This window comes from Dromaius novaehollandiae, chromosome 1, assembly GCF_036370855.1.
Source record: "Dromaius novaehollandiae isolate bDroNov1 chromosome 1, bDroNov1.hap1, whole genome shotgun sequence".
NCBI classification, from domain to species: domain Eukaryota; kingdom Metazoa; phylum Chordata; class Aves; order Casuariiformes; family Dromaiidae; genus Dromaius; species Dromaius novaehollandiae.
Genome location: NC_088098.1, coordinates 216,719,687 through 216,742,530, shown reverse-complemented (window position 1 = coordinate 216,742,530; position 22,844 = coordinate 216,719,687). Strand labels below are relative to the sequence as shown.

Genomic DNA, 22,844 nt, shown 5'->3' with positions numbered 1-22,844 from the left:
TGACTTCTTCTCATCCTCGCCCTCTCCATTGCTGGCCGTTGCAGTGATGCAGGTCCCACCAACGGTGAAGCAAATGTGGCGAAAGGCAGCTTTTCCATCACGGACTTGTCAGGGCATCTGCTGCCCATATGTCCTCCCTGTCTGCCGGGCCTGTGTTTATTGTGTTGCCTAAGGCCCTGCGAGCCGTCTGGGCTTTTTCTCCCATCCATTTCCGCTTTCCTGCTCGGAGGCATCGTTTGCTCCGTTTTCTTACGCGTCGGAGTGACTCGAATCACTGGCTGTTAGCAATTGCTCAGAGGACGGTATTGCCATCTTCCTTCTCAAGAACTTCCTTCTTCAGACATTAATAGCAGATGGTAGACTTGTTTGTAAGATAAATAACTAAATAAAAAGCTGGTGGCTTCTGTTCCAAAAAGGAGAGATGATTGAAACGATGCAAGACATCAAAAGCTGCTTTGGAGTGAGGCGAGCTCCTAATACTGAAAAAGTACCCTAAATTTGTCCTGTTGATAGGTACTTTCCAAAACTCAGTGTTGCATCAGATAGCGTCTGCCATGCTTTCTGCCACTGCTAGTAGGTGTTAGGGAGGCTGGATGTCATCAGCATCTTTCAATCCTTGTAAATAAAGATCTTGAGAATGCTTTGAAAATATTGTTAATGTACATCATCTGAAAAGCCACCTACTTTTCTGTCCATAATCTTTTAATTTGGGACATCTTTCTTCTCTGTCCAATCCGTCCATCCATTAGTTTTGCAAACAGCTGAAACACCCATGAAGGCGTAATATTAACATGTTTGTATATGGCAATATAATACGCATTTTGCTGGAGGGGCAAAGACGCAGAAGAGGGGTATGTTTCTTCTTAAGAGAAGTCAAAGCTGCTCTTTGGCATTGTATGGCAGCCAGTTTGTTTGCACGATTTTACGTTTGCTCTTTCTAAATCCAATTTAATGTAGTATTAACACAAGAGTCGCCACGCACAACTCTTCCGACAAGCTGTGAGCAGCGGTTGCAGGCCTTGCAGGGCATTTCAAACATCTTTGGCTTTTCATATCGATTACTGGTGAAAAATAGTGTACTTTAAAATGCATCAGCGCTTTCAGTTGTTATTACCATTCACAAAAATTAACCGAACTTTTATTCCAATTTAACGATCTGCTACCTTAGGAGGGAGCTATAAAATTAAAAGGGAAAAAAAAATCCTTGTTTAACAGTCATCAGCGAGCAGGCTATTTTTGTAGATTTGGGGAGCTGTGGATTTACGTATTTATACTAAAAAATAAATCAGTGTTTTCAGATGGCAAAACTTTTGAAAAAAGGACTTTGCACAATACGCGTAGATGCTGAGCCTGGTGGTACCCAACATGTGGTTGCCCATAGCCAACCGTTGCAGCCTTGCTTCTCCTGGGCAGGATTTCCAGTGGCGACTCTATGCTTAACTCCAAGTGCACCGAATTTGAGAGGGAAAAGAGGTTTTTATGGATTTCCCTCAACTTTGGGGATTTACGTAGTGATTTTTAATGGTGTCCTTACTAAGCAAGGCTGCATCCAATCCCATAAAGTGACTTTTACAGAGCTTTTAGGTTATGGGAAACGTGCTACCAAATACTACCGCAATCGAAAGAGCCTTCCGAAAGGGCTTCTCTTATTGCCTCCTTAAAAACTTGCTCCGGCCTTTAAATATCGTTATTTCCAGCCGTTTACGTTGTGAAGGCCGTGATGGACGTATGCGCCTTTGAGCCGGGAGCGAGCGCGCTGCCGGGCCACCCGCGTGGCCAGAGGTTAAGCAACCAGTGGTTGGAGCCACACAGCACTACTCTGTGTTTCAGCAGAGCGAGACAAAAAGTGTCATTGAGCAAAGAACAAGAAGGATCTTATACAAAAAGGGAAAAAAAATTACATTCAGCCTAAAGTTTAAGCATGCAAATCTACTGTACCGCTCTCATTACAAACAATGCGTTTGCACACAGCAGTTTTCTGTGAAATGTGTATAGTGATTTTTTTTGTTGTTGGTGGTTTAATGGTTTGGATGGAAAAAACACTAAATGATCAAACATCTCAAAGTACAGCTGGAGCCCTCTATTCTGCATTTCACTGATTTTTGTGGCCCCTTTCTTTATGAGGGCGCTTGCAACCTTGAACGTCCAACGTTGGACATCCCCGTCCAGCACACGCGGCACCTGATGGCTCCGCGCTTTCGTTGCGTTCAGTTAAATAACAGTTTGTGTTACTTGGTGGCTGTGAGCACTTAGATTTAGGTGTTTTACAGCAGCTTTTCCTGGCTCCGTTTCTGCCACATGTTGCGTGAAGGCATCATCTGGGGTTTTGGTCTCGCCGGGGTTATTCACGCGGAGGAACACATTCGGCGCTGGGGCGTGCGTTTGTGCACGTCGTCCAGAGCGCCTGGGACCTAAAGCATCAGCACAAACCTGCTGAAGGGGACTCAACAAAACCTTATCTAAAACAAAAATATAAGAAATATTCCTTTATTACAGTAGTTCCTTAAAATTGTGCTTGATTACTTCTTTATATGTCGCGTTATTCTTTGTCTGATATAACAGCAAAGATGCTTTCTTAGGTACCTCTTGATTTTAACTCTTTTTTTTCTCTTTCTTTTAACAGAGCATCCAGAAGCTGGCTAGCCAGTACTTAAAGAAGGACTGGCTTGGCATAAAAGCTGATGAGCGAAACGATTATAGGTAATTTAACAGTTGGATATCGTGAAATAAGCTGTCCTTATATTTTCAATTTGTATAATTTTTCTCCTCGGCAATGAAACAGCTCTCTTCTGTAGTTAAAATGATTTTTTTTCTTTGTTGCATTAATGTTGCCAGTTAAAACTGAAGCTTTGTTTCCCCCTAAAATTTTGAGATAGGCTTAAGTAGATGTCTTATTACTTGAATAATTTAGGAAGATGGAAAAACCAAAATGACAAAACAGGGAAAAAGCTTAATTGTGCATCCTCTTTGGGTATTCATATTTGGGGATTTGGTGTATGTATTAGATATTTTCTTAAATAGCTTTAAGATTAGAGTAACAACCATATGGATTTCTTCATAGGAAAAGACAAAAAAAAAGCAAATTTCTTTTTAGGAGGCTAATCTTAGTTAAGATCGCACCTGACAGCGAGGCACAGCAAGAAACAACTGTTTACAAAACTTAGCTTCATTAGCAAGAAAGGTGGATCACGACGTGAAAACAAACGATGAAAGGCTCCTGCTTTTGAACAGGACCTCCTAAACCTTTGGGAAAAGTTTTAAGATACTTTATTTTAACGTGCTCTTTGTACGCTGGCAAGTTTTGTTTCAAACAGGAATAAACTGTTCTTAGATTTGTGCTCTTGGACATTCAGTGCCTTCAGACCACTTCTGTGTCTGTGAAGCAATAAACTGAATTATCAGTCTGAAGTATATATAGATAGATAGATATTTTGGTTGCTGGTTTCTCTGGGTCTTTCCCATTAGAGCAATGGATTCACCCAAAAATGTTTGCCAAAAAGTTGAATCTCAAAACAGGGAGAGGAGGGGAAATTTTTAGTTTTCATAGAACCCGAAGATTTTGTAAAAGTGCAAATATTTGCTTAGATCAGCATAAACAATTCTGGGTTTTTGTTTTATTTTTTTAATAGCAATCTTTTGAAAAATGTATGCCACTTATTTAAGGCAACACCCATTTTCAATAGTAATGCCTGGCCTTTCTTCCTTTCCTCCCACAACCTTTCTTTCTTTCTTTCCTTAGGAGCATGTACTCAGTTTGGAAATCGCTTTTGGAAGGCACAATGCAAGTGGCCCAGTCTCGGCTCAATATCTGTGAGAACTATAAAAACTTAATTTCTGAACCAGCCAGGACTGTAAGGTGCTTTAAGGAACAGCAGTTGAAAAAGGTATTTGTGTTTTTCGTTTGTTTGCTTGGTTTTAACTTGAGTTTTTATACAGTGCAAACTGTCACCCATTCCTTTGGATTTCCAAACAGATAAATAGTTATGATGACCCCCATCCAGATAAAACCTTATGGAAATTTAAATTCAGAGTCAGTAAAATGCTTATACTTACACTAGAATACTTGTAGTTACAAAATGCTTGGACTTAGACTGGGATGCCCGACTAAGACTGAGCTTCTGTTAGAAGCAGCGTCTCTTTGCGGGATTGCAGCAGGTATTAAGTTGCTGTTGATGAGATGTCATCTTAATTCTCCAGACCTTTCTCTGAGCCTTTAGCCTCTCGACTTGGAAGCATCTGAGAATTTTGCATCAAATGCATTTTTCTGAGCCTTTTCAATACAAAATTGGAACAATTTCGGACAACCTGGCCACGTTTTGCTTACGGCTAAATCACAAGGTGGCATCTGGGAGTAAATGTGTCTCCTACGGACCATGTTCGACCTCTTAAGCAAACTGGTCCCTGGCCCTCGCTCAGTGGCTCGGGAACGCAGGCGAGCGGGCTACCCACAGCCAGCTGTTTGGGGAGCAGCAGCCCCGGCCCTGTGCCATCATCTTCATCGCTTCCCTGGTGGCCTCGTGAGCTTGTCTGGTTGAGCCCTACGCTTTCGTGGTCTGCACATATCGAAGAACGGTTTTATTCTGAACCTAAATTTTTATTCCTTTTTTTGTCCTTCCAGTAGTTTTAATGGAAAGGTTGCATGCGTTACTAATTAACGTAACGAGCAGAAGTTCAGTGTTTAGGAAGAGTGCTCAGAGGGCGATGGGTGGGTGGCACCTCGATTTGGAGAAGCAGGATATGTGGTAGGAACATAGAAAGAGGAGAGACCTGGGACTGACCTTGGAAGGACAGAAGGGCAAATTTGGCTCTGTACCAAACTTGAGGCTCTGCCCTAAATATTACTTGGAGCCGTGATTGCCCGTGAGCAGTCTGTAACACCTATAATAGGGGTATTTAATTACTTATAAATGCTTTAAAATTTTACTCATATGTCGTTAAGCTAATTTGGGTAAAAGAAAGAAAATCTGTAAAAATCTCTTTTAAAGATGGTGTAATTCTGGACATGGTTACTCCACATTTGTTAAGTCTTTCCTAATGTAACGCTTTTCCGGCACTGGAGTGGAGAAGAGATTTGGGAGGTTGTTGGACAGTTTAATAATGTTTTTGCTGTTCCTTTGAATGCTGTTTTCTGACAGTAGACTGTATTTTGCAGTGTTGGCTTTACTGTGTTCATGAAAACAGATGGACTTATTTTCACCTCTTGAATAATACAAAGTTTTGCATTTTAAGCCCTTAAATCTTCTTTGTGAATGACACTAATTTCCAATACAATCCTGTTTGCTGGAAAGCTCTCAAAATGCAGTTTAGAAAAAAAAAGAGCACTTAAAATAATGTTTACCAGATTGGTCTTGTTGCTCATGTCTTGTTTTGTTTTACATAGTGTATTTTATCTCACGCCTTAAATTTTAGAGAAGGAAAGATTAATCCTTTTGGTGTCACCTCTGGTGAATTGCTGTCAGGTTTCTCCTTCCTGTATTCCGGTTATTGCAACTAATTGTCTCCTCAAAAGCTTTCAGGACTTTTATGTTTAGTTTACGAATTATCGATTTGAATTTGAATAGTTAAAGAGCAATTGAAAGAAAGAAAAAGGGTTTTATGTTCTGATCGGCTTTAAAAGACATGAATAATTGACCTGGAGTCACTTGGAGACCGCATGGCTGTATATAAAATTTCATGGAGAGCAGTAAAATAATAACACTCCTATTAGGTGGATGCAAGAAAAAAAATTAATGTTTTGTTTCCTGCATGCTTTTTTTCAGTGTGTGGACCAGTTGACAAGGATCCAAGCTGAATTACAAGAGACAGTAAAAGATTTAGCTAAGGGCAAAAAGAAATATTTTGAGACTGAACAGATGGCTCAAGCAGTGCGGGAGAAAGCTGATATTGAGGCCAAGTATGTTTTTATAATAGCATATGTATAAATAATTGCATGCGTGTAAAGCAGATTTGTATTTGTATTAGTTTTTACACTTGATATTCTTTTAGAAGAAGGATAATGGCTCTGAATAAGCTTATGCCAATTTTTTTCTTTGTTTATATACATTTTTGTAAGCATTTCAAGCAGGCTTTTACTCTGATTGTTAAGTATAATTTATTTAGAATGGTTTCTTTAGAAAAAGAGTTAAACTAAGTGCTTTAATTCAGCCTTTTTAAAGGATAATGTGTGACCTGGCACTCTTTTTGATAGTAAAGGCTACTTACTTCCTTTTCTCTCTACAGATCTCAGTTTTGGTATCAGTCCACCTTGGGGGGTGGGGGAACAGGACATGGATTTCCATTTTTGAAGATCAGTTTTTCAGGCTTTAGGTTTTTATGCTCCTTGACACCCTAAAGAGGTGATTCCCTTCCTTTCCAGAAAGCAAGTTAACGCACATGTTTTCAGTTTGGCATTTGGCTCCCGAATTATGGGAGTTCGCCCCACCATTTGTTACCAGCTCTTTGCCTTTTTTTTATTTTGAGGGATTCCCCAGACTTGTTCTCAGCGAAAGACAAGCAATTACGTTTTCGTTAGAGAAATCCTTTCCCTTGCACGTACATGTTTCTCAAACGGAGATGTTCTTCCTCTTCTCTTTCTACTTCACTTGAAGCCCAGGAGCTTCTTGATCGTTGAAAGGCAACCTTCTCAGGTGGGGTGATGAAGAGGAAAGGCTTTAATGAGATTGTCGTATCTGCAGAAAATCAAAACGCTTGAGTTTGGGAATTTGGGACCAGACTCGTACTGTTCAGGTTAAAACAGCTGTTTACTCAAAGGCACGCTGTATGCTTGCTTTTGAGGCTCATAAATCTGGTTGGCCTGTTCATACTGTGCTGCCTCCTTCTCTTTATTAATAGTCCTTATGCTGGGAAAAAATACAAACAAGTTCTAGACGTCAGTCTTCTACTTTTGCTTATTATCTTTTTTTTCCTCTTGAAAAACATCCAAAATATTTGTGGCGAGATTTTTAAGGGAAAGTCACAAATGCTTTAAATAGTTTCCACACGATGAATATTCTAAATATACTATATAGCCCACCAAAATTGAGAAGATTATAAAGCTTTTCACCAATTCATGGTTGATCGCAAGTCAGTCTCCCTCTTTATGACTTCTCCATTCATAAACTCAAAGAAGAAATGTATCCTGAAGTCATCTGTGCTGCCAGAGGATTCAAAAGAAGGTGCTAGCAGATGTTGCACTGGTGCTTTCTGCAATATGTTTGGTACTAAGCTCTTCGTGGTGAGCGAAAACATGAAGTATTGGTTCCACTTTTAATCTCTTCCAAATGGGAAGTGCCATTAGGATGTAGCTAGGTCCTGCTGAGCAAAGATGGAAATGAGCTGCTCAGCAAGCAGCGCTGTTTCAACTCATCTTAATACAGCCTTAAAATTTGTGCCCCCTCCTATTTATTTATTTAAAAAGCATCTTGTGGGAAGGGAAAGGAAAAATCCTTCCAGAAAGCAGGAGAGGAATTCAGGCCTTGAAATTCCTGGAGGGTTGAAGGGTGTCTGTGCAAGCTGCGGTTGCCAGCAAATTTCTAGCTGAGCTTTGGAAGCAAGCAGCCTTCAAGACGTGATCTTCACTGTATCTTCCAGCTTCTTGTCTCTTCCACTGGTTTTACTTGGGCTTGTTATATAGGCTATGTCTCAGGCAAAAGTCCCACTTAAAACAATACACGCGATATCTTCATCCCTATGTTTTATTTTCTATTCCCGTATTTTGAGAAACCTCATATCATTTCACTGTATAAAATAAGATGAACTGAAAAAAAATAAACCCAAGTGCATCTGTTCTTAAGATGTTGCCTGCTGCAGAAATATCACTGCAGTCGTGGTACTAACTAGTGTTACAGTGAGAGGTTTTTGGATGGAAGTAGCCAAAGCGGAAATACTGAACTGTTAAAATTACATGAGGACAGAAGTGGATTTAGTATTGCGATTTTATCATATCAGTGTAATCAAGTACTGTTAAAGCCAGGTCTTACCGGTTTCTGTAGATTATGTAAAAGATTAAAAAAAACAAAAACAAAAAACCCAGCCTCTCTAAAATGTCATGTTACTTGAACCGTGGAATGATACTTCTTTCGAAATAAGGTTTACAATGTTAGTGGATAACATTTGTTATGATTGTTTTGCTCAATTTAAAATTCCAGGTTCTTGCATGCTATATGATAAATGCTCGTACGTAAAGGATGGAAAACATTAGGTAATACTTCTGATTATCAGATCATTTCTTTGGCTCCAAAGAAAGAAACTTATTTCCTTTTTAAAGGAATCTGATAACATCTGAGTAAAATCATTACTTATGTTTTCTGTATTGCTAGGGCTTTCTATTCCCTGTGTTATAGCTGCCAAATAATATGGAATTCAAGTATTTGTTAATTTTGTTTCCTTACATACTTTTTAAGCCACCATCTTTCAAAGAGCTATTAGAGAAGTTCTCTAATTTCTCTTTCATTGATCCCAATGTGAAAATGAGGCCAATTCTGCTCTTAAAAACATGCATAGATGGGGCTCCTCTAGCTTTCTGGCACAGGATTCCTGGTGATTTTGCCATGGCGATCCACCAGATGACCAGCAGTTCAAATCTGCAGCACTTTGTGACCGGAGAGTTATCTCGAAATCCGTCAAACACCGAAACAGCTTGTGTTTCTGCTGCCACCCAAGATCCCTTTCATGGTGTGTTTAAACTTTGTTCAAAAATCAGTTTAGGCTATGCAAGACCTTGAAGAACATGTGATAAGGTACTGCTGATGTAGATGAGCACGCTTAGGTTTTTTTGTAGTAGCTATCTTGATCCTTTAAACTTTTCTTGAAACTGTGCAAATATGATTTTTGGCCTAAAAAGCTATCTAAGTTAAAATTTTGCAGAAGTAAAATCCATTGGCCTGTTTATCCTGTATTTCTGTAGAAAAGATATGAGATGATCTCTTCTGTTAATTTTTATTTCAGGTCCAAACTTAGTCTTTTTCAGTCGAGAATAAGCTTGCAGAAGGCAAGTGTAAAGGTGAGTGTGAGAATAACTTATGCTGATTATAGTCATGCTTTGAAGCTGATTTCCAGAGGCATGTAACAAAAGTTGTCTGGACTCCGGAGGTGGCCGATGTTTTAGAAGGTAGATTTTTAGAGGGAAGCACAAATGGCTTCAGCAGTCAGAGTGCAGAATCACCTATGCCCGAATATGCAAGGAAGCTTTTAAAGGCCACATGTGAAATTACAAACTGCGTGAGAGAAAAAAAATTAAAAATCCCCTTCAACTTTCAAAGCAGCATCAACAAAAATGTTAAAATAAAATAAAAATAAATCCCTCAAAGTGTTAATTATATTAGTATATACATGTATGTGTGTTAATTTACTATTAAGATATGTTTAGTCATTTAATTTCTCATTAGTACCCATCTTTTGACTTTGGTTTCTTGTTGCAGTTAAAAGCACGACGATCCGAGTGTAATTCAAAGGCTATCCATGCGAGGAATGATTACCTTCTTACTTTAGCAGCTGCTAATGCACACCAAGACCGCTATTATCAAACAGACTTAGTAAACATTATGAAGGTAAGGAAGCTAATTTACTTATGGGAATTGGAAAGTGTGAAAATCTGGAAAGTGAAATTAAAAAGATACAAAGTCTTGGGTCGCTTTGTGACAGTGATATTGTCTTTTCCGATATACTGCAATAGATGGAGGGCAGGATACTCAGTACCAATGATCGAGCCCCAGGGCTAAGCAGTCGCAATTTTTTTGGTTCATTTTTTTCTGAAAAGCTCATGTAGAGAGAGGGATTACGTTTGTAAAACTAAGACCTGTAGTTTCCTGTTGCAGTCAACCCGTAAGTGTGCTGGAGACGTTTTAGTTCTTCAGTAGCATATGCTATGATTTTTTTTCATATCTAGTTATCTGATCAGAACATTTATTTATGATATAGCTAATGAAAACATGACCATTAAATATGCTGGTTTCAAACTCTATGAACTTTATAGAATAGCAAATTATCATTGCCTCACACGTATCAGCTTGCAAAGTCAAGTTGACAGTAGATAATTGAACTCATAAGAAATGACATGCTTACGATTCAAATATGATTGCTCAGAGTGTGTGTAATATCATTCTAGAATTCCTTAAATATACACTATTCCTTTAACTCAGAATAGATTGTTATGGATAAATTGTAAAATCAGCTGTTTAAAGCTAATTCACACTTTACGTAGTTGTATTTCATATAGTGACATATTGAAAGTTAATTTATATTTGCTATCTACAAACTTTTTCCGAGTGATATGATCAGGCATGACAACTTAGTCTTTAATTTTCATTTAAAATTGCTTTTTGTAAATTAAAATTTGTGTGTAGGCTGTCACCTGGAACCAAGGGTAGCATGTTAAAACAGAGCACTGTGTCATCAGAATGCTTATGTAGACTGGAAGAAAAAATACATTGGTCTGGAAAACAGATAACAATTAGAAAATCAGAGAGCCAAAACCAGGCCTCGGAGGTATTCTTGTGTGTAATTCCATTGTATCTTGACTAAGCTAACTGCTCCCTATGGCAATATGTGCGTGCCCCTTATAGCAGATTACAACCTGCTGTATAAATTCATTGCTGTGCCTAATATCTGACTTTTTGGAAGGCTAATTCAGGTCTTGGTAACTCAAAAGAACAGCCAGTTAAGTAGTCTGATGCACTTGGCTGCAGTAAGTTTTGCTTTCTTATTAACAACACATGAGTGTTTCTACTGACAAAATATTTAGTATATGGGAACAGCTATAATGTAAATATTTCCTTATAATGCTCAAGATAAAATTATTAGTAGAAGCTTATATGACATAATGCCAGATTTACAGGCATGACTGGTTGCCATTAGTTAATGTTCTTACTTGTAAATAATGCCAGAAACCAATTTGTTGCATTTCTAACCTATGAAACAAAATGGGCATTAAGAAAAAATGTGAGCAGATAACCCAGGTGTAATTCTAGCTGGCTCCGGTAGGTTATGGCTACTCTAGTGTCACAACGTCATAAGGGCATCGCTGTAAAGTGTTGCTTTGCGCGTTGTGAGTCTGGTTTCCTCTACGTATCTGCTACGTTTTGTGTGCATCATGAACCAAGCTGTCCAGGTGTCCACATGCTAAGGTCTGCAGGATCTTGGCAACTTTGAGCTTCCATGTGCATTTTTGTCTTCTGGATGGTGCTAGATTTCTGTATGGTGAAGTTAGGAACCTGTAGATAGCCTGGGAATATTTAAGTTGTAATGAAACATCAAACTAAAAGCTATGAATTGTTCTTGAAAGACTGAAAAATATGATAGTAGACTGCATGGTCTACGTGGTGGTGCCATTCTTCTGCACTGTGGAGTTGTCCATAGATGGTTTAGTTACTCTGGCTTCTGTTGCTAAAGCTGCTGCTGATTTATGTCAGCAAATGGTTGTTTCTTTGCCCAGTTAGAAGGCCCTGTCTCGTCTGGTCCTCTCTTTTGTAGCTCTCTCCAGATTGCTATTGCTAACGCTGCCAGCCTATTCACCGATGGTCTAGGTGTCTTCTGAACTTGTTTTGAAATTGCGTTCAATGGGAACGATGCTTTGCTTGCGGAAATCTGTCTGTACAAGCTATGCTTTTCTGTAGACCACTGCGGTTTACTGAGAACCTAAACTACAAGTACTTCCATTGAGCCAAAGTACTTTGGAAGAGGAGGACAACTTTCCGGGTTCTTTTCCTGCATCTCTTTATGGGATTTTTACAGCAGTTGGTTCTCCTGGACTGGCTAGTGAGAAATACGTTCTCCATGAAGAACTGCAACTTAGTGTTTTGCACCGCTCTTCCTGAGCAAAAATACATAGGAGGACACGCACAGGTCCTTGCAACGGTGCAAGTCTTAGGGGCAAGGGCAGGAACGAGTCTCCGGCACGGTCTCAAATTGAAATGTCTACTGAAAAGACTTTAAAGGATGGGGGGAGGCGGGGGAATCCCTCAGGAAAATGAAGTGTAATAAGTCCCTGGGATCCAGGTATATTGCTCCAAGAGCTGTAATGCGAATTCAGATGTGAAATTGCTTAAATATGAACAACCACGTGTAACCTGTTGTTAAAATCAGCCGCGGTGCCCCTAGAGCAGCGAGGAACACGTGTGTCCCAGCCTTTAGACAGGGGACCAGGAGGCCAGCTGATAAACCAGGTGCAGTGACACATGGAGTCGGTGCACACGAGGGATGGATGGGATTTAGCGGGACCGCTCAATGTGGCTTTTTGAAGAGGGAAAGCAACCCTCCAAAAGAGACCTTTACAGGAATCAAGTAAGCCTGTGGATAAGGGCAGTTCATCTGATTTAATGTCTTGAATTTACAAGAGCCTTCCCCACTCGGTCTCAAGTAGAAGAAATGTGTTTTTGTAGGTAGAGTGAGGATTTTCTCAGATTAGCAACTGATGAAGAGATACAAAAGATAAAGGAGTAAAGTAAATACTTGGGGTTTATAATGCTTGCTGGCAGGGTTGTTGTTTCTCTCTTCCTGATCTCTTCCTTCTGCAATGTGCAGGGGAACCATGCTGCTGAAAATACTGAGAAAATGGTTATTTAGCATACTGATTTAACAGAAATGATACGGAAAAAGGACTGAAGAGTGAGGCGATCATTTGGTGATACAGAATTGTTCAAAGTGAGCAAATTTCAAGCTTATGGCAAGGTAGTTTAGTAAGATCTTGATGATTTGGGGATGACCAGGCAAGAAAATAGCAATGAAATTCATGCTAAAAAGTGAAAAGTAATGAGTTAGAGATGAAACCACTGGCTATGGGGTAGAGAACTCTGAATAGCTGTTGCCAGTTATGAAAGAGATACTGGAGCTGGAAAATGGAGTGAAGTATAAAGAAATGAAGACTTTGTCTAATATATGCTACTGTTATAATTCTAGGTAACATCACTAGGAAAGCGGTACTTTTAACGGGTATTAAAGCCCTTTCTAGACAGCACCGTTCCTGTTTTAATAGGTTGACTGAAGGTGTGATCCCGGTATATATTACATGCTATAATACAGCTGTGGTGTCTAAACATGCTCATTTATGTTATGAGTTCCCATCTCCTTGCAGCTCCTCAGCATCTTACGACTTTCTTAGGACATCCTATGACTTTCACAGTTACGTAGCGTCTGCTCTTTCCGGACAAGTTCTGCACATCAGTGATTGCATCCACTCTGTTCGCTATCTTTTCGTCTGGGCAGGTATTTTTGCATGTGGCAGACACGTGCTTTTTGAAACATTTTCAGGTTGGTTTTCAGAATTACTCAGTAACCGTTAAATGAATCCTTTCTCTTTTAAAATGAGACTGAATATTGAATTGTTGAGAGACCACAGACAGTGCAGTAACTGAAACTATGAGAAACAACACGATGTAGGATATTCTCTATTTTACTAAGTACTCTTCTTCTAGCCAGCTTTGCTGTATTCATTGCTATGGGAAGTAATGATTGTAGTTGGCTTAGCTCTTGGAATGAGGCTACACTAAAAGATTTGTTGGGCATTTCGTTTTTCCAGAAATTTTTAAATAAATCATTTAAATAAATCATTTGCCTCGCAATTAATAAAGCAGGCAGAACCCAACGAAAGCTGACACCACTTTTAGCTGTAGGACTATCTAAACGAGTGACAGCTCTTTAAACAGGACAGAGAAGAATAAACATCTGCAAGAATAAGAAAGGGTGATGATTTTTCTTGCAGTAGCAGTATTGGTTTATGCTGGCATAGAAATAATTGTGGAATTATTTCCAGGAAAGGATCGTGTATGTTGGAAACACCGTAGGTTAGTCCGCGTTTGATACAAGCCGGCATCGTTTCTGACTCAGAAATGCTGCTGTTGTACTGACCTGTTCAGAATTACAGATATGCATTGTGGCCGTATTTAGTTTTCTGAAACAGGCAACAAATGAACATTTTTGCTGGTGGAACCAACAGTGGCCTGCAGCTTCTGGTGTTTCTGGATAGTTTAGAATATGTTACTTGGGAAAACTTCATGCGAAGAAGAAAGTATTTCCCTCTGCAGTGTTTGTAACTGTGCAAAGCCGTCACAAACAAAAGCGGGAGCGTCCGAAAAAAAATGGGAAATACTTCCTGCATTTTTAAAAGAAGCAAGAATGACTTCTACAGTGCCATCCCAGTTTCCATACATCTTTTCCTCAAACTCAAATTGAATCTGTTAAGAAATGTCTTTGTATAAAATAGGAAACAAATCTATTTTTCCTTTTCAAACAAAAAATCTGGTTAAGTTACTACAATTTCAGATTGTTTCATTTAGAAATAGGCAAGTTGCAATGGCATGTTGCTATATATGTAAATACAAAATATATTCATTTTGTTCCTTTTTTTCCCCCAAGAGTTCTTACTAGAAACTCCTCACGAGTTAGACGGCTTGTCGTGCCGATCTGCTTACCCTGGTGCTTGAGCAGCCAATGCACTATTTGTTAATTTGAGCTGAATTTAATCGTACAGGAGTGAAAGGATCATATGATGCAGACCTGCATACTGGATGTAAAGTCATCTTACGTAGGTAAATGAAATCATCTTATACAGGTGGTTTAAAAAAAGAAAAGGTGTAATTTCAGAGCAGTAACACTTGCCTGGAAGGATGGGTGATCTTTCCATTGCATTCTTATTTTAAATTGATAAATATTGATGCAAGTTGAACGTGCTGGTTTGCATTTGTGAGCAATGCGAGTCTCAAGGTCCCAGAAAGAGGACCACTCTTTGACCATCAGTTGAAAACGTGGTTTCTTCTGGGGTATAATGGCATCAAAACTCTAGTATAATAGTATGGTTAGTGCCAAAACCATCTCCTCTTCAATTATTTTCTTTTGCTGGCAGTGATAGAACATCTGCAAGTTTTGACCTCCTTCTGCTTGATCATCAGGTGTCGTTTGCTAATTATATCTGAGGCTGAGAGGCAAAGCAGTTTGGGATCTCACCTTTGAAAGGATTTTAATCCTTTTGCCTTTTTCTGCATCTGTGCTTTATGGCCGGATTTTACGTCTCGTGCCTCTCCGCGCACCGCTGTTCCCAAACACTGTGGATTTCTGACAAAAGTGCTGGCGGATCTGAGCTGCATATTTTGATCTCGGTCATCTGTAGCGATATAAAAAAGAATAGAATAAGGCATCATCGTGTTTTGCTCTTTGCCGGTTTCCTGACAAGCGGTTGCCATCACCTGATTGCCAAGGTGCAATCTGCAAAGCCCTTGTAAGCTTAGATGGGCTGCCCAGCGTTCAGGCTTCTGCAGAAGTTCAAACCAAGGTCAGAAGGAAGTAGAAGACGATGGTTGAAGTAAATTCAGGACTGTTTTGATACCTATCTTTTTAGAAGTTTCTGCTTTTCTCATTTTGCTGCTCTGCTCTTAACTCCTGTGCAAGTTCCCCCTGTGAACTGCCTCCGAGTATGACCCTATAACACCCTGATAACCGAGGAGATGTGAATCTAAGAAACGAGGTGTTCACGTGTTAAATAATACTTTGATTATTTTAGTAGAAAAGGAGATGTAAGACTTGAGTTGATTTCAAAATACACGTTTTCACAGAACCCAAGTGTCAGCTGGGTAGTTCGTTCCAATGGACCGAAGTCTTTAACACAAAGGAAAATATCTTAATAAATCTTTTTTTGTTGTTGTTGTTCCAGTATGTATTCAGCATCTGTTGCTCTCACAAGGTTTCCCTTTTAATACTTGTACTTTTAAGTGAAACCTTTAAAGCAAATCTGTCTTAAGGTTTCAAAGGCGAATTTGAATGTCTGTGTCTTCAGTGGAGCTTCGTGGTTGGAGCCAAACATACAGCTGCCTTTGTAGCTAAACATTAAGGATCCTGCATGGTATTATAGGGCATAAAACCCCCAAAACAATGGCAATTAAATTTGATCTTAACGTTGTGGGACCTCTCACAGATAGAGATGTATTTTTTATTAAGACACTTCGAAAAATTCTTCATAAAGTGGCAAATAGTAGTAGCAGGTGTTTCTAAATAATGCTTTTTTGTGCTTTTAGCTTTGATTTCATAGTGTAGTACCTAGGATGGTCTTTGGTGTTTGAAGACTAAGTTGGAGGAACAGTGTCAAAAGTGGGTTTTGCTGGGTTTTTTTTGTCTTTGTGGTTTCAGTAAGGTTTTTATATTGTTGGGCGTACCAGTCATCTTTTCTGGGTTTTCTGTACTTTCCAGTTTCTTTGACACGAGGAAGTGCAATGGTTTAATTTGGCTCCCATACGCTTGATCAGAGTTCTTGTGGTGATATCACGGGCTGAAACAGAAACTTAATTTTACATAATTCCCCGGGAACAGATCTCTACCTACGCATGGGCAATAGCACTGAGACGCGCTGCAGTATTGCTTCTTTAATTTGAGATCAGCTTTTGAAAATGCAAAGAGTGTTCTCCTTTGCGTGTCTTTGCCTGCTTTTAAAGTACTGTCCCAAAGGGGTCTAAGAGAGGGAGAAATGTCTGACTTACCAGGAATGAGCTGGTGGTCGCAGGGATTAATGCGAGTGGTGGTTGAGCCGTTGCAACTGAACACCAGGAGTGGACACTGTACCTGGTGCACATGATATAGCAGGAGATTTGGGTTTTGCCTTCAAAAGAAGGGAAGATCTCATGATCTTAATGGTCTGCAGCTATCTCATGGGAAGGGTGTGGAGAAGGCAGAGGGAGACTTTTCTCAGAGGTGCACCGTGATGGGACAAGAGGCAGTGGACAAGCTGGAATAGAGGAAATTTTGATTAGATAGAAAGAAAAAGGTTTTGCCATGAAGGGGATCCAACGCAGGAGCGGGAGCCAGGGTTGGACTGGTTGATCTCACTTTCAGCCTCAATTATCTCACGACTCTGTGAGTGTGATCTTCTGTCATGACCACCTTCTTGGGAACCCTTAGCTTCCACTTTGGTTTTTTCAGCTGTTAACTGGAGTAGCTGCGTGAGCCAGAAGTACCAGAATATTTGTGTTTTGGTAATCCCTGGGTTTTCTGTATTGGCAGTGTTGGTAGCTTTGGGGAAGCCGCGCTGACAACTGCTTTCAGCACAGTCATCTAGTGCTTTTACAGAGCATTTTTAAGGATCATTTAAATAGTCTTTTGATAGGACCCCAAACTTTACTAGTACAAATGAGATTGAGCTGAAGCTGGGAATATATATAGAAAAGACCCAAGACTGAGGACGTTGTGGATGTCAGTTAATAATTTGAATTATGCCCAGAAATTGATAGGATATAAATAATATAGGATATGGCAAACCGTTCTTTGGCTTTGGTGACTCCATTTGACCTTTTAAAGTAAGTTGACATGTTAGCTGAAGGTCTTAAATTGCCTCCGAAATGTCACCACGGCAGTGGCTGCTCAACGTGTGCCCTGTATGAAGAAGAACATGACATCTGCATGGCTTCGCAATCTCCGTAGACTCCCGAGCTAGCGTGAGCCAACGTTACTGCTGTCAGAAATCATTTTACATACACGTTATTGTTTTAGGCTTTTAAAAATGATTGAGAAGTGCCCAGGGAACTATTCAGTACTTCTGAAATGGAAGTTCTATCCTGAAGGAAAAAATAACATTAAAATAATTTTCAAGTCAGGCGAGGGGTTCATTTTGCTCATAATGGTTTCTTTTATAAATTCAGCACCAGTTATTCTCTTAAGGTACTGTAATGCCCTTTTTAAAACTGCTGCTACTAACCGCTAATTCCTTCGTGTAACTGAAAGAACTATTGTTCCACTTCCCCTTCTTGTCTGCTGTGAGCCATAAATATTTTGTAATTACAATTGAGCCAGGCATAGATTGCGTTATCTACAGTATCAGATGGGCACCGGCCCCTTCCTTTCCAGGCGGTCGATGACTGTGTGCCTTGCTTTCTCGGGCTCGCTGCTATGAATGGAGGATGAGTGATGAGTAAGGGGCAGCTGCCCAACGCCGGATCAGCGATGGGAGCGTGCCAGCAAATACTCATCGTGGGCTGTAACCTCCAGATACCACGCCGGCTTTCCCTGCCAGGAAATCGGTCGATGTGCATACGTGCACATAGGGTGGTTTTTTTTTCAAACTGTGGGGAAATTAATTATTTTGATAAGACCCTGTCTGTAATGTGATTATCCATCCACATAAATTGTTGAGTAATAGAAAATTGTGCTCCCTTGTTTAGGCTTTCTCTTAAATTTTCGTATGTCACACTTCCCGGGTCATATTTAAGTCCTGCTTTGGGGAATTTTAGCTGCTGAGAGCTCTAGCACTTCTCTGCTGCATATGTGCTAACTATCGTTTTAAGCATTTCTATTCCAGCTGACCGTGAGTAAACTTCGGCAGGGAGGGGAAGAGAGGCATCCCGACAAAGACAACCACTGCTGGTGGGGATTTTGGCAAAATCACAAGCAAGTGAAGTTTAGATGGCCTTGACCTTAAGTGGTGGAGCTACTGCTAGCTATAGTAGCATCTAATACTTCCAGTTTGATAGCATCTAATACTTAGGCTCTGAAAGGTTAACATTACTCATCACCAAGCGTTTCTAACCAAACTGGAGACAAAAAGGATGTCTGAATCAGAGCGACTTCTGTTCTACAGCTGAAAAACTGAGTGATAGTCACATTTGACTGATGACCGCACTGTCTCACCTCGTGCTTTAACCACAAGTCAAGTCCTTCTCTAAGCATTTGGTCTGAAAAGGCTACTTGCTTCCAGAGAGGCAGGTATTAGTCACTGCATTAGTGAAGAGCGTGCGATATAGAGACAGAGCATAACAAAGTGGCCTAATTTACAAATCAAGGCAACTTAGGTGATTACCATATCTTGGTGATTATATTAATTCAATAAATTGTATTTCATGGGATATTAAAATTATTCCTTGATAATGCATCAGACTTGTCGGATAGTTTTCCTTTGGCGTTGTTTATCACTGGTGGAGTGCAAAAGGTGGTGAACAGAGAAAGGAAGGAGGAATAGTCAGTGATGAAGGTTGAATGTAATGCAGTAGAAAAGGGAAAACTGTTGGAAAGTCAAGCACTTCAAAATCACCAGCTAGGAAAAGCGTGCAAGGAAACCCGTGCAAGAGGTAAGATTGAGGAGACGGTGCTTCAGAGAAGCTAGGCAATCCCACTGAGAAATCTAGTTTGAGGAGTTAACAGCTTTTAAACCTTTTTTTTTTCTGTCTTTTAAAGATTTTGCATGGAAACAGGGTTTAGGATTTGGAGAGCGCTGTAAGATTTTTCTGTCCAATGTCATAAAACTACCTGTTCTGAAGAGGAAATGAGAGTTTACCATCTCGTTGCAAAGCCACGCTGTGCTGCAGCGAGGCCAGTTCCCAAAATACTTCTCTCGGCCAGAAAGCCGCCTGCAAGCCGCGGTGCTCCGTAGCTGGTGCAGACCATCGCCAGCCCCAGGAAGCACCTGGGGTGGGAGGCAGGTGGGGCTCCGTCTGCGCTTTTAACCAGAAACATGCAGCGTTCCTGTTTTAGAAGTCGTGGAGACAGACATCCTGAACAGATCATTTATGAGGTTTTGTTTGGTTGGAAGGGTTTTGTTTTTAGCAGCTCTGGATTCACTTAAAAGAAATGAAGGCACAAGGGAAAAAACAGTTTTATCCGCTATATATTGCTTATAACCAACTAATGTTTCAGTGAGTATCTGGGATTTACACATGATTGCATTGAAACTGTAGAAAATCTCATGCACCATTTTTAAAATGGGATGTGTGTGCCTAGGTTTTGCCCTGATAAGTGATCGGATATTACTGCCTTTAACTTTAAAAATTATTGCTGAACCTGGACCAATGGTGTATATAAGTTGAGCGGCGGTCTGTAGAGCTTCTCTGTATGAGAAATGAGCTGTCGTATGCTGCCACGGCAGTTATTTAGCACAGAAGCAATAGCGGAGTTGGTACTGAAAATGTTCAGATGCTCAGTTGGGTGATTGGAACTGAAATCCGAAGGTTTTGTGAATCACTGCTGTTTAACCAAAAACGCAATATCTAGGTGTCATAGCAACTTAACCAACATAGGCTGTGAATTAAACATGGTCATCTGGTTACATCAAAGCCAATAGCAAGGTATCAGCTGTGTCTAATCCTCTGCCAAAGCCTCTAGGAGTGGTAGAAAATTCGAAGAAGAGTGTTTGAAGCATGATGTAAGTATAGATTTTTGTTGTCTTCAAGGAACCTGGAAAGTAGCTTTGAAGATGGCAAAGCATGTTATACTGACCATCTTTTGAAGGAGGCTCTGAAGACTAATTTAGTGGCTTGTGTGCCAACAGCGGGAGAATGCATTTCTAAGGGACATAATTTATGAAAAGGTAGAAGAGTAATAAGGAGGAGATAAGAGCCAATACGGCACAAGCCCGGTAATTTTATAAGAAGGAAAATGTCACACTGAATTTGAAGCACAGTTAAACCCTTAAAAAAACCCTATTGCAAAAACAGCTTCTAATCTGTTGTATTTTTTTTCATCTGAACGTCTACCCAGAGGGAGGCAGATCTTGTAATTGCTTTTGCAGAATTGAAAGGGCCTCAGTAGGGTTTGGTGACAAACTGTGAGATCATTTTTACTCTCTTCTGCTTCAAAAGCTTCACTTCTCCGTTTCAACATAGCTTTTGGTGGTTTGTTTCCTCGGTCGGATGGATGGATGGAGGTGAAGAAGAGTTAGTCCTTAGTTTTCATATCTGATATGGATAATGGCTGATCAAAATTTGGAGCAGCCAGTCCTTGGAAAGCTTTCTTGCCTTTCAGTCCTTTCCTGCAGCTGAATTCAAGCTCGCATTCAGAAGCAGACAGAAAACAGAAGATTTAGGTTCCTTTTGAGAAGTCCCTAAATAGCTCAAGGCCCGGCAGGAGGGAATGGCGTGTATGAAGAAAGAGCTGCCCCTTGCTGTGAACTGTTATGAAGGGCGATGAACGGAGCTGGTCTGTGTGCTGCTGGAGCCGGGCCGCCAAAGGGCATTAGGAGGCAAGAAATTTCTATTTAGTGTTTACAGATCTCTAGGGAGATGATTGATTGGGAAGCTGGCTGACGAGACCAGCCAAGGGAGGAGGAGGAGGAATCCTGCAATATGGTTTGTCTGCCTACTACTTTTCATACAAAAAAAAAAAAAACCCTCATCTGTTCAAGATGTCATCTCTGCTAAATCATTTTTTTCCGTAGGGATAAACCCCGTTTTTGTGAAAGGGAGGAAAATACTCCTTTTCGGTAGATGCAGTAGATCAAGAACATCAGATGATTGGATGTTGCTGAAACAGTGGTCAAACTGAACATGGATATTTGCAATTTTTTTATATAGCTATTGAAGCACTAAGGTAACTGGGAAGCTGCCGTAGGTTTTGAATGCTAATGCACATCTCTGCTGTACCCATCGTTGCTTGGAAGAACCTTGTCAGTGAAGCTGGTTCTTCAGAGCGCTCCTCTGATGGGCACCACGTGCACCGTGTCCGGCAGGATGGGACAACATCCAGAAGCGTTCAGCGCAGAGGGGTGATACGGAGCTCTTAAAAAAGGAGAAAAAGTGGATAAAAAGTAGTAAAAATCTGAGAGAGAGAAGCATTTTTTTTCATCTGAAGTAAAATATTTTCACAGCTACTTAGTCCAGAGAATTTTGATGTTTTTAATTAGCTAATTTGATAATTATGTGTATACCCAAATGATTTTCTTTAAGAAGTTACACTGGTTAGTTGAGCCACTTCTCTGATGTCTCATTCATCTTAATTGAAATTTGCTGAGCAAAAGATAGTATATTTTTTAAGGTATGTATAGGTACTTTCAAGCAGGAATCTATATATTTAAATTCTGCTTATGAACTTTGATGTGAAGGCTTACCACAGACGCCTCTAGCTAGGTCTAAAAGTCTAATTTTAAGATAAAAAAAGGGGTAACAGAGACGCGGTGTTCATTGAGTTAACTGCGTAGGTGATTATTTTAATTTATTCCATTACGGAGACTAGGTATGAAATACAACGTTGTACCAAAAAAAATCCCAAACCCAGCAGATTTTTGGTGCAGACAATATTAATAATCCAGAAAATTGGAGTTCTAGTCGTGGCTGTACAGATATTCTGCCGTAAGACATGGTTCAAGGCACCTGACTGCCCTTCATCCTTTCTTTTCTATTAAAACTTTAAATTATGCAAGCAGGGACATCTCTTCCTATATGATTTACGCATTGCTTGGAATGCTACGTATTTTTCTTGGTGATATTATCATGGAAATAACTAGCTTTTTTGAAAAGGTTGTTAAGTTTTAAGCATTATACTTTCACTGAGTGTGCAGCACTTTGCTGAAATAAGTTTGAAAAGACGCTCGCTTCAGTGCAGTCACATTCATCGAATGATGTTATAGAATAAAATATATTTAGCTGTTTCCAGTCAGGAAAATTGTAATGCTAGATCCAGTTTTGTTCACTTTTCCGTGGATCTTCTCGTCTGTCGCTGTTGTGTATCGAATGGTAGAAGCTTATAAAATCATGTCAGCGTGCAGAGAGAATGGCACAACCAAGAAACCGAACAAGACTGATTTAGGATTACTACTTGTAGGGGTTTCTTTTTGCCTGGCTAAGCTGTTTTGTTGGGGAAAAAAATCCATTTAAAAGGGAGAAACCTTTCACAACGTTTTTAATTGCTGACTTCAAAAACCAAAATTATCTTTCTGCGCGCCGTCTCCCACTGGCGCTCGCAAGGAGTGCATGCATAAATTGTCAGCATCATTCCCCTGTGCATAAACGAGAATGGACTACCAGAAGTAATAAAGTATAATTGGCATGTGGAATTCCCGAGTGGTATTTGGGAAACACGGTTTAATCTTTTATGCTGCAATGCAGCTGCTATACCTTTGGCATGCTGCTGTGGTGTTTTCTCCTTTATTGTTCAAGATAATCTGCTCCGTTGTTCTGTGATGATTA

The 22,844-nt window shown here is 40.0% G+C and overlaps 1 protein-coding gene across 3 annotated transcripts in view; it reads left to right on the top strand.

Moving 5' to 3' along the window:
* The window catches only part of FCHSD2 (FCH and double SH3 domains 2), a 148,457-nt gene that overhangs the window by 76,193 nt on the left and 49,420 nt on the right, over positions 1–22,844 (top strand). For all 3 annotated transcript variants that reach the window (XM_064505231.1, XM_064505230.1, XM_026097901.2), the window contains exons 4-8: positions 2,624–2,700; positions 3,740–3,884; positions 5,760–5,893; positions 8,926–8,980; positions 9,399–9,527. In XM_064505231.1, the coding sequence (XP_064361301.1) occupies positions 2,624–2,700; positions 3,740–3,884; positions 5,760–5,893; positions 8,926–8,980; positions 9,399–9,527 (540 nt within the window). The remainder of the gene's footprint in view (positions 1–2,623; positions 2,701–3,739; positions 3,885–5,759; positions 5,894–8,925; positions 8,981–9,398; positions 9,528–22,844) is intronic.